The sequence below is a fragment of the Dama dama genome, chromosome X (genome assembly GCF_033118175.1).
Source record: "Dama dama isolate Ldn47 chromosome X, ASM3311817v1, whole genome shotgun sequence".
Lineage (NCBI taxonomy): Eukaryota > Metazoa > Chordata > Mammalia > Artiodactyla > Cervidae > Dama > Dama dama.
Genome location: NC_083714.1, coordinates 24,024,248 through 24,036,282, shown reverse-complemented (window position 1 = coordinate 24,036,282; position 12,035 = coordinate 24,024,248). Strand labels below are relative to the sequence as shown.

The 12,035-nt window shown below is 41.0% G+C and overlaps 2 protein-coding genes across 2 annotated transcripts in view; one reads left to right on the top strand and one right to left on the bottom strand.

Moving 5' to 3' along the window:
• The window catches only part of TMEM255A (transmembrane protein 255A), a 48,988-nt gene extending 45,373 nt beyond the window's left edge, over window positions 1-3,615 (top strand). Inside the window, exon 9 of the mRNA XM_061137461.1 lies at window positions 1,283-3,615. Within this exon, the coding sequence (XP_060993444.1) occupies window positions 1,283-1,441 (159 nt within the window). The 3' untranslated portion in view covers window positions 1,442-3,615. The remainder of the gene's footprint in view (window positions 1-1,282) is intronic.
• Window positions 3,616-3,892: 277 nt separating this feature from the next.
• On the bottom strand, window positions 3,893-11,494 carry ZBTB33 (zinc finger and BTB domain containing 33). The gene is made up of 2 exons (XM_061137460.1): window positions 11,356-11,494; window positions 3,893-9,023 (listed from the first exon to the last, which is right to left on the bottom strand). Exon 2 carries the CDS (start codon window positions 9,019-9,021, stop codon window positions 7,024-7,026), a length of 1,998 nt encoding a protein of 665 aa, XP_060993443.1. The 5' UTR covers window positions 9,022-9,023; window positions 11,356-11,494; the 3' UTR covers window positions 3,893-7,023.
• Window positions 11,495-12,035: the final 541 nt, after the last annotated feature.

Sequence of the window (12,035 nt, the reverse complement as noted above, 5' to 3'; positions counted from 1 at the left end):
CTAGGCCTGGAAATGACATGATCAGCTTAGATTCCAGGGCTTCCCAGGTAGCTCAGTGTAAAGAATCCGCCTGCCAAGCAGGAGACATGAGTTTGACCTCTGATCCAGGAAGATCCCCTGGAGAAGGTAATGGCAACCCACTCTAGTATTCTTGCCTGGGAAATCACATGGACAGAGGAGCCTGGTGGGCTACAGTTCCTAGGGTATCAAGGAGTCAGACATGACTTAGCAACTAAACAATCAACCACTTTGACTCTGGCCAGCAGAACAAAGTAAAGGTATTGACCTTCCCAAACAGCACTTGAACTCTTGAGAAATTTTGGTATAAGTGGGTCTTTTTTTTTAAATATAGCAGTTCCTCCTAGAGCTAAGGCACAACAGAAAATTGCCGTTCTACATACCCTATTCGTTGGCTTATGTTTGCTCTTATTGGAGACCCCTCCAGCCTTCAGGCCTCAGCCATGCTCCACCACGCACAAGATGTGACTGTAGCCTTTGAAAATAGATTTTATTTCTAAAAACATGCCAAGTTCATCTTCTGTGCTCTATGAGTGACTGAAGTCTTAGTCACTCATCCAACATTGATTGAGCAACTTCTACTTGCCAATCACTGTTCTGAGCTCTGGGGGAGAGAGCAGTGAACAACACAGGTCAACTCTCCTTGAGTAGGAAATTCAGGGTCAAGGGTATACACTGGCTGGGAAAGAGAAGTGGCAGATTGACTCCTAACATGCTGATTCACTGGTATTTTATTTTTTTATCCCATATCTCTCTCCCTTCCCAAAGTGCCATGCATGCTCCATTGCTCTGTCACATCCAACTCTTATGATCCCATGGACTGTAGCCCACCAGGCTTCTCTGTCCATGGGATTTCCCAGGCAAGAATACTGGAGTAGGTTCCCATCTCCTTTTCCAGGAGATCTTCCCAACCCAGGGATCAAACCCATGTCTCTTGTATTGGCAGGCAGGTTCTTTACCACTGAGCCACCTGGGAAGCCCTCCCAAAATAACACAGAAGTAGGAGCAACAGGATAACTGACTGAATGAGAGGTCCAAAAGGCTGGGAAAGAGGATTCCAAGGCATCTCTGCCTGAGCTTTGCAGCCTGAGTGAGAAAGTGGGACCAGTTCCATTTCATGGCCCTCATTAACCCTGCAAGGTTTAGGGGCTCTTGGTTGTTCCAAACTGGAACACACTGGGTCCATATTCGTTTTTAAACAATGACTAATGTTGGGGAATTGCAACCTCATGGTGGAAACTGATGTTTTATTTTGATTGCACAGCATTCCAGCGTCTTTCCATCCTCCCCTCCCTCTGGACTTTCTGACGAGCCCCAGTCTGCTTCGCCTTCGCCCAGCTACATGTGGTCCTCGAGTGCTCCACCCCGTTACTCTCCACCCTACTATCCACCTTTTGAGAAGCCACCCCCTTACAGCCCCTAGAGAGGAATGCCCGCTGGCTGTTGAGATTATTGTGGCTTTTGTATTTCTGCTTTAGTGGAAGTGTGTAGGGTACAAATTTTAAAGTGTGACTCATAAAGTTTGACAGTGGCCTGCCAGGCTAGGGAAAGATAGGGAAGAAGTTTATTTGTTATTAGTGCAGAGGAGGGGTGGCCAGGCTGAGCCCAGCAGTTCTGAGCAGGACAGCGCGAGGCTGGGGAGCCATCTCAGCAAGAAGCGTGTCTGGTCTGGGCCTGCATTACTCTATGGCCCCACCTCTGTAGGCCGCAGAAGCGTGGTTGCCATCTGCTTCACTTGGTGTAAAAGGAGTGTTATCCTCACCCTTGGCAGATTGCCACTCTAGCACCTCAGTTGAAGCGCCTGGCTTAGAGGCCCTCTCTTTCCCTCCCACTAAAGTCAGTCCCTAAGGAAAATTTCCCAGAAGACAGGGCTACACGGTAGTTCCAATGCAGAGAGTTCTGGCTAAGATTTTGTTTGCTTGTGTCTGATGCTGAAAAAAGCTGGCCATATCCCTTACTCCTTTCTTCTCTGTATTGTAAAAATGGCTGTTGTGATCATTCAGCTCAGCTTTTGTGATTGGTACCTCCCAAAGGGAAAAGTGCAATATTCCTTCGAGTAGTGGGGAACAGGATTGATTGTTCAAGAAGCACTGACATACACAGAGCAGCATGTGAGATGTTTAAAGTAGATCCCAGTTATACATCAGGTAACTTAGGAAAACAGCGGTTTACTACATGTTGCATTTGCTGTGGGAGATAGAAATCTTACAGTTAAAACTGAGTTTTAAAAATGCTAGATTAGGTTCTTGGGTCGTGTTATCAACTGTTACTAATCTTTGTGACTATTTAATCTTCAAATATTGTGCTTCAACCCCAGCAAACCGCACGTATCCTGCACCCTACCCCAAAAGAATCATCTGTATTTTAATGCCACTGCTCTAATTGGTCCTTTTTTCTGTTGAGACCAATCGTGACAGTGTTCAAGATTATGGAAGTGTTACAATGCCGCTTTAAGTCTGCAAAACCTCAAATGTAGTCAATTTGACAAACTCTTAAGTGTTATTGTAGATTTAAAATCCATCTGGCACATTGTGGTAGGTATTTGTACAGTTCTTTTAATTATACATAGCTTTAAACCTCAACCTGATGAATTTAACACTTTGGCACCCATGCCTTCACTTCAGAATGAACACTTTCATTGCGATCTTATGTTAATCTGAGAATTGATTTAAAGGAAGATCGATAATCCTACACTTGTAAAAAAATACAGGGCTATTGTATTTTAGACAGAACATATACAGGAAAATTTTCCAGCCAATTTCGCTACCTCCCAACTTGATGGAATAGAGGTAGCAGGCAAATGCTGGTGCTCCCATCTACCTTGTAGACACCCAGCCATCAAGAATTCTCAAGGCACAACAAGTGCGCTCACTGTTCACAGTAAATGTTTGCAAAACATTCAGTTTAACTTTTGACATCACAAATGATGTCTCATCTGAATTTCAAATCTGAACAATTATTTTTTTGCGTTATATAACACTATTATTTTCTACTGTTCTGAGCATATTAAAATTCTATTGGATTTCAAAAAGGGACTAATAACCAATTGACTTACTATACAAATATCAACTTGTGATACTCAATGAAATTTCTTGCTGTTTACACTTTACATTTTGCTTTACTGAACGTGTATGAGTATTTAATTTTTTAAAAGGCACCATTACACAGTATATCCTACATTTATCACATTTCTTAAAGTGTTAAGATTCTAGGACTCATTTCTATGTATTTTTCTTACTTTACAAAATAACTTGAAACAGTATAGATTTTGTAACTTAATTTTAGCAGCTTCTTTTTTTATTACATTGAATTATAAGAACTGCATGTTACCTTAGAAAAGTTAATATTTGCTGCTTTACTCTTTTGCAAAAAACATTTGCTGTAATGAAGGAATTTGTATTTCCAAAATGTACCTTGACTGCATTTTGTAATATTTACCGCTTTATTCCTAATTCTGCTTTAAAGTATTGAACTGGGCATGAAAAATTAAAATATTAATCCAGAACCTGTGTAAACTGGATGTTGCTTAAAATCTGTATCACTGCCATGTTGGAAACCCAGACTGCTTTTGTGATGTTTCAAATTAATAAAACTATCCTCCTCCTTATCAGCTTACATGTGTCTTCATGGAATCAACAGAAGTATCACAAATGCTCTAAAGCAACTGACAGCAGTTGACTCACTTCTGACTATTATGGTTCAAGATATAATGGGCATGCGATTAACCAACATATAAAACCTAACAGGAAATTCTGTCATATTGTCATGAGAAATATAGTTTCAGTCTCCTGCTACAAAAATTGAAAAACAGAATGTAATAGTCTATATAATTAATGAAAGATCATCTTGTAAAAAAAAAAAAGACACTCAAAAATCAGAATTAAAACATTTTATTTTTGCCATAAGAAGCTCTACGAACTAATATCAGGTAACGGTTAATGAAAAGTAGAACTTAAAGTCATGACAGGGAAGACTGTACAAGTATGAACACTACAGCACTGGGTGGAAATGAACAAAAGTTTCATATGATTGACAGAGGTGAGAAAGCCAGTGCTGTTGAATTAGTATTTAATTCTTTAGAGTATGCACACCTTGATGATCCAAAAAAACTTTTACCATTTTTACCTTTATCTTTTTGGTACAATGGGAAAAATGCAGCATCAATTCCTCATAGTGGTTTTATGTGGGGGATCATTACCAGCAAAATGACAAAATATATTTTAAAGTGAATCTCTCAAGATTGCTATGGCATATAAAAATCTTTGCTTAGTTTGAGCACTTTCATTTTCTGTCATCTCTTTGAATAAGTTGCTATTTCAAACAGTTCCTATCCAGAATATTTATAGGTAATTTAGCATAGGAGCAAATCTGAAGCCAACTTGAATGAAAAAAATAGTTCAACTGCCAGAAAACTAAGTATAAAATAGGCAAACACCATGACAGGTTTTGAACAGTATCTTGCTACAGATTTCCAACCCCATAAACACTGGGAGTGAAGGGTTTTAATTCCCAGAGAGTATTCCACATGGATTCTGAACTTTGGATATAGAGACTTCTAAAAAAACTGAAGACCCTGACATACGTTCAAGTAAGAGTCTTCTGGCAAAAATACAATTTAAAGTGAATTTTCCAGTTTTCCTCCTCCCAAAAAACTCTAGAAGATACCTTCAGTAGGCAAAGTTGAAATTTCAGACTCAGAACTTAGATAGAGCACAGCAGCAGCAAATAATTATATCAAGATAATTCAGAATGGATAGTTTTCCATTATAGAATTCCTAGTTTGTCATAATGGCCTTGCAGAACCAAGTTTTACTGAAAAAGTGAAAGTGTTTGTCGTTCAGTCTTAACTGACTCTATGCAACCCCATGGACTGTAGCCTGCCAGGCTCCTCTGTTCATGGACTTTCCCAGGCAAGAATACTGAAGTGGGTAGCCATTCCCTTTCCAGAGGATCTTCCTGATTCAGGGATAGAACCCAGGTCTTCCGCACTGCAGACAGACTCTTTACCATCTGAGCCATCCAAGAAGTTAGCAGTTAAGTCTGAAAGGACTGGAAGTATCATTCACACTTGTTGAATTATGTCTAACTGGTGAAACAGCATAAATGAAACAGATTTCCAATGAAAACATTTCAGAGTGTACCCTATGGTCAAAGAGTAATGTTATCAATACATATACAGAAAGGAAACAGATATTGCAATTCCAGAGATCAGACTCTTAAGCTGTATGGTAATTTAAAAATTTTCCAAGGATTAGTTTACAAAATGGTCTTAAGGTCTCAACTCACAGAACGGAAAACATAAAAGATGCACATCATTCTAACCCTCGGTAAGCAAAGGATTGTATTATTTTTCTTTCTCCTTGTATTACTGCAAACACTGATGCCTGATACCCTCAGTTACCATCTTAAGAAATACTGAAATCATTATCTTTAAGTCTAGCTTACTGGCAGAAGGATGACGTATACATGAGAAACTGATTAAAGCTTTAAGTTCAAAGTCAAGAAATAGACTATTTTCAAAAATACATTGTTAAACAAGGAGAAAGAAAATATCTATCTTGAATTAAGAAATACTTAAGCAAGGTTACAAAGAACTAATAACTATGCACAACAATCTTTTTCAGTATCTAATCATATCTGTTTTCCTTTGCAAAAATTTACAGAAGTTCAACAAGTCAATCCTGTTATAAAAGCTAGGCTATATATTTGTTCCAACCTGCTTCCCTTTTAGTACTGGCACTTCAATAAGTTTTGACTTTATTTTCTAAGTGTTTAAACATGTGTCATTTTAAAAGGGAGAAAGGTGGTATTTATTGTTCTCAAGATAAATGGGAATCAACAAGCCTATTTAATTTCCTTGTATAGCTTCTGATTGCTATAATGCTGCAGCAATTTGCAGATGGGATGGAACTTATTTAAAGAGTAAAAACCTAAAAGGTCTTGCTGAAAGGAAAATACTAGATATCTGATTCAGCTATGTCAAATAAAAACTTCCTATTAGAGATTCTAAGTAATATGAACATTTAAAAATACATGCCAGTAGCCTCCCACCCAAAATATGTAGGAGTCTCATTTATGAAATTTGTCATTTATAAAGATGCATACATAAAGATTAGTTTGGTGTTCAGATTCAAAATTTGAAAATTTCATAGGAATATTCTTTAACCATAATGAGCAAAAAGGAAATCTCCATTCACTTCCATTCTCTGTCTCTATCATATAAGAGCACAGAATTTAAAGCAAATATGATAAAACTTTTAATCTCTTCCTGTCTGCATTACAGAGATTTCTTTTTTGCCCATAGAAACCACACTGCAAAGGTATATATACAGTAGTCCAGGCACCAAAGTCTTTTTGAGACTATGGTGATAAAAGTGAAGTTTAATTCTATTAGCCAAAACTCGTTCATTCTTCAAATAAGAAACTTGTCTGCACAGCTATTTTCATAAGGGGTGGGAGGCAGGAGGCTGCTATCCATTTGGGTTAGCAAAATACACAACCAAGCAGAGACTTACTCTGAAAATTTCCAGGACAACTTTAGAAGTTCTCATTTACTCTTTATGCCATATACAAGACACAACACACATTTATAGTCTCAATAATAAGAAAATTGAGAATTCAGCAGTAAAGTGCTAACACGGAAGGGGAAAGTTGCAAGATATACTAGGGTATGCTAATAACTCCAGTTATTTTCAAAGAACATTCAAACTGATTCAAATTCTATTCAGGAAACTATCTCTCCAAGCTTTTTTTTTCTTTTTGCCTCTTTTAAATGTGCTGAAAGCTAACTATATAAACAGATACTTGGGGGAGGGGGAAGTTCTCAACCTCTATTCAAACTTTCAGAATAATTTGCTTCTAAAAATTATGAACAAATAATCCAACTAGACTACCTTCAGATGACATGGCAGATCAAATGAACTTGTTTTCACCTTTGTTTTACAGGTCTTCTGAAAGCCCTGCCCCTTAAATCCAAACCAAAACTTTCTGATATTTCAAAGGAGTTCAGTAAGATTCTGGTATTATAAATTCAAACTCAGTACTGCCATCTGTTACATTCTGTTTAAAAATGGAATCATTTTCCTGCTGAATAAAAATATCTTCCCAGGTCATGGGCTTGTTCTGAGGAGCAGATGTGGTCCCTACCGGAGGTTCTTTCCCAGCATCAACCTTATACCCAATACCGTCATCCTTCATTACAGGCATAGTGCCTGACCTATCAGAGAGGTATGCATATTGTCTGATCTGTAAAGACCTGCATGGATGTAAACGATAAAGCTTCGAGTCTCCAGAAGGATCTTGACTATGAACGGATTTTATGTGTGAAGACATAAACTGATAGTTGATGAAAGACTTGCCACAGGCCAAACACTGATACCTTCGCTCTCCTGTGTGATGAATTTCATGCTTCGTGCGATATTCTGCAAGAGGAAAGACCTTCTCACAGTAACGGCAAGGATACTTCTTCTCCCAAGAATGAATGTTAAAATGTCTCCGCAAGCTTGTCAGGCAGACATATGACCTTTTGCATACAATACAGATATAATAGACCCTTCCATCTACTATTAACTCATAGTGATCATCATGTTTAACTTTCATACGTTTATTTGCCGTCTCACTGCTAGGTGTTTTTGGTATCTCGTTCCCAAGTCTGGCCTCCCCTTCGTCAGGGTCATCTTTGACAGGGATAACTATATCATAAGTATCTTCACCAATATTTGCATAAACCTTGCAACCCGTTGACAAGCCTTCAATTTCAGTAGCTGTATCTAAAGTAATAATCTTCTGACCCTCCATTAGATGTTTGGATCCTAAACCTGGATCATTAGTGTTTCTCGTAATTATATCTGAAATTTTTAAAGAATTGGAAACTGGCTCTTGCAGAAGTGTAGGAATCTGCATCTTCTGTATCAACGATCCGTCAAAAGTGGTATTTGGGGGGATCTCAGCCTGTGGGACCAAAGATGTATTACTGACAGCAGAATCTGGACTGGAGCTAATAGTGTCATCATCATCATCTATAATTTCCTCCTCCTCCTCTTCATTGGCCTTGTTTCCTGGTAAAACAGCACTGTTTGGTGGCTGTTGATTCTGTACAAGTAAATTGATTGAAGGAGACATATGATTTGGAAGTGAAGAACTGACATTTGGTGGTGTAGTAATTGGTGTCTGATTTAACAAAATGATGTTGGGAGTCAGATGTGTTGGGGCCGAAGACACCAACAATTTTTCACTTCCCTGTGTCTGGCTCAGAGTTGCCTGATTCACAGAAGTAGGAAGTTTCTGAGTAGGTGTGATGTTTGTTAAAGGGGGAGAGCTATTGCTCACACAAGGTGCATCATCTGAAATAGCAACAGAGCCTGGGTTAGGCTGGACCTCTGCCACTGTGTTTGTACTTGGCAAAGTCTCCTTTGCAGGCAGGATCTCAGAGCAGAAAATGACATCATCGTCGTCATCATCTGAATCAGTAACAATGATCTTTTTTGTCTCATAATCTTCAGCAGACAAGGAAAAAGATTCTGTTATAATTGGCATTATAGTGGCCCCATTTTCTTGGGATTCATCTTTTGATTTTTGTATTTCAGGAGGTGAAGTTTCGGCATTACCATCCTGAGCTGTACCTGAGATGCTTTTAACCTGTGACAGCGGGACACCAAGCTCTGCTATAAATTTAACTCCTAATAACTGCCCTGATTTAATTAACTCATCAAGTAAATCTGATCTAACACGAACAATTTTAGAACTATAGATATAATTGAGAATTTCTGCAAAGATCTCTGCTCTTATAAAGCTCAGTTCAACAACTTGCCCAGCAACTGAGAAGAGCTGATGGAAGTAAGTACTAGAAGCTGAAAGAATGTTCCTATGGGCTCGGAATTTTCGGTCTTCCACAATAACAGTAACATCACAGAAGAGTCCATGGCCACGTTGCTCATTCAAGGAGTTCAGCAGACTGCCAGAGTATTGAATGTCTGTAGCAGAAATCAGTTTTCTACTCTCCATGCCTGTAAGAGAAGGGAGAAGGGGAGATGAGTGATTAGGAAAGAAAAACACAAGTACTTCATTATTTAGAATTTTAGCTACAGCATCATGAAATAGTTTATTGGAGTTTTAACAGAAGTTTGGTGTAACTTTTTGGTTTTTATATAAACTGTCCTTACAGGTTTTTGTATATAACTGTTCTTTGGACCACATGTCAAATCTCATGACTTCCCCCTGAGAAGAGACAAGCAAGTTTTAAACTGATCTACAGATTTGAACACTAATCTCTTCCTTTGAATCTTAGATACATGCATCACCACTAAGCAATTTTTAAAGACTAAAGTTAATTTTCTTGTTCCAATTTTGGATTTTCTCAAGAGTTTAGAGTTAATTTTTAACTGAACACTTTAAGAAAAATCTTCATTGTGAACACATAAAAAGTTATTTCACCTGTAAATGAATGATGTGTCAGAAAAGCTTGATGTGTGCAATACTAAGTCCAAAATAGGTAGTCTTCCTAAACGTTAAACTTATCTTTAACAACATATTAAACAGCTACTCCCTGCGGCCACAGACTGAACCAGCATTCATAAACACTGGTGACTATTACCTCTAAAGTGTTTATGTTCTTATTTTAATGGGGGTGCTTCATCTGGATAAACTATGAAACACCTTTCTTACCCTCTCCTCTTTTCTTCTTCCCCTCACCTGTCTACCCACCACAATCTCCAGAGATGGAATGTTAGAGCACCAAATGAAGTCAACAAATGCTATTGCGAAAAACAAAACAAGGGAAAAGTTTACCATTTCTTAAAGCTCAATTGCGTGAAAACACAAAACATTTCATTTTGTTGGGAAAGAATTATGAGCACTGATATGAGAATTTTCTTCACACAGAATGAATTAGTGAAAATGAAGATATAAACTTACTGGAACAGACCAGACATCACTCTAGAAAAGGAGGAGAGGGAATGTCAAAGAATAGTACTGCTGTGTGCCACCCTCTAAACAATTTTCAGCACAATTTAAATACATAAAATGATACATGTATATATAATTAAAAATTAGTTGATAAGTCCTTTTGGTAAAGAGACACTTCTATTGCTAGTATATATTCTTTCCCTTTAGAGTTACCAAAATAGTACAACTGTCACAGTGCTTAAGTTATACACATGTGGAAGGCAGGGCGTCTCAAATATCTTCTAAATTTTTCAAAATTATAGCTTAGAAACAAACAAAAAAAGAAGAAAAGTCTAGGAATCAAGGATTTAAAACATCATGTTATAAGGCATTACTTGTTAACAGTACCAGGGAATTCCAGGTTACCATAAAGGCATTCATCAGAAAGGGTGACCTTTGGACAGCAAGCCAGCTACCAGGGCTTCCGAAATATGGGCATTTCGACACAAGTCACTTTTCAGTGGATAGACAGGTTTTCTGAATACAGTTCTACTATTTTTGTCCTTTGCAAATGGGTTTTCCCAACGGGGCAAGAATTTCAATATATAAGTCCAGGTGACACCAGGACTTGGTTTCATTTTGTCTTTCCCGTCCAGGTGGACCCAGGATCAGCACAAATCGGTCTGAACCCATCCCAACCCCAGATCCGCGACCTGACCGTGGAAAAGCCATTCTGCACGCCCGTGAGGCAAATCCTTGACCGAGGGCAGGTGACGTTGGAAAAGAGAGACGCCACCCGCGAGAGTGAAACAACCTACACGCGGCTCCCACACCGCGGCAGCTGAACCCCGTCTCCCTCTGTCCACTCCCTCTTCCCCATTCGCACCCGGCCGGCTGCAACCGAGTTTTTCAACCCGGATTCACGTGGAAAAGCAGTTTCTTGCAAATACAGATGGAAGGCCGGCCAGCACGGTCAGGGCGGGGGTAGTCGGGCGAGGCGGCCGGCCAGAGAAAGTAGAAGGTGGCGAAGCGGAGGGTGGGGTGTTGGGAGGGGATGTGGCCAAGCAGGCGGCATTGTTAAGCCCTGGGAAGGGGAGGATGGGCCTGGCCGAAAAGCTCTAAATCAAAGTCGGGGTGAGGAGGGGGAACTGGCGCAAAAAGGCAGGCGAGGGCCGTGGAAAACGCCGAGTGGTTCTCCGCGGTGGGCTCCCCAAGCTCCGGGCCTACCCCGGGCCCTGACGGCCCCTGACGGCGGAGGGGACCGCGCCGCGGCCCTCCCGGTTCGTCCCCTCCTTCGCTCCCGAGCCCACACAAAGAAAAGGGCCGGAGAAGCGGAGCCTCCGACTCCGCCGCTTCCTGGTTCAAGTGAGGAGAAAGCGAAGGCAGGCGCGGCCCAGAGACGGAGGAAGCCGGCGCGCTCCCTCGCCCCCTCCCGGGTCGCAGCCGGTTCCTCACCTGCTTCCCGGCGCCGCCGCTTCTCGTCGTCGGCCCGCGCGGAAGGGTGGGAATCCTCCAACAGTCAGAAGCCGGACTCTGCGGCGATTCGGCTCCTTCTTTAAACGTCGCTCCAGTCTTGGTCAACGTCGACGCGGCTACCGCCTCCCGCCGCCACCGCTGCCACAGCTGCCTCACGCCGCCGACAGAGGGCACCGCGCGGGGGCGAGACGCCGAAGACGAAGGAGCCCTCCTCTTCCGAGCGCGGTTCGGCTCTTTCCGGAGAGGCCCGAGCGCTAGGCCGTCCCACTTCGGCGCCCCGCTCCGCCTTCGGCTCCTTCCGCAAGGGGCGGAGGAAGACTGGGAAGCGCCGGGAGCGCTCGGCCCCTTCCGGAGGGCGAAAGGGTGGGAAAAAGGAAAGGGAAAGATGGGGCAACGCGGCAATAACGGTTGGAATGCGAGGGATACTAGTCCCTTTTCTCTACGTTCGTGTAAGCTTCCAGGGCGTAAAAACTTCGAGAGACTAATAAGGTTTCATTTCTTTTGAAAGTTCGAGACTGCCCTATTATTTAATAGCCTGTTTGTTAGATGATAAACCAATCCTAAAGGAAATCAGTCCTGAATATTCACTGGAAGGACTGATGCTGAAGCTGAAGCTCCAATATTTTGGCCACCTGATGCGAAGAACTGACTCATTGGAA

Coding starts and splice junctions, on each gene's coding strand:
- ZBTB33 (XM_061137460.1), bottom strand. CDS start 9,021: ATGGAGAGTAGAAAACTGATTTCTGCTACAGACATTCAATACTCTGGC.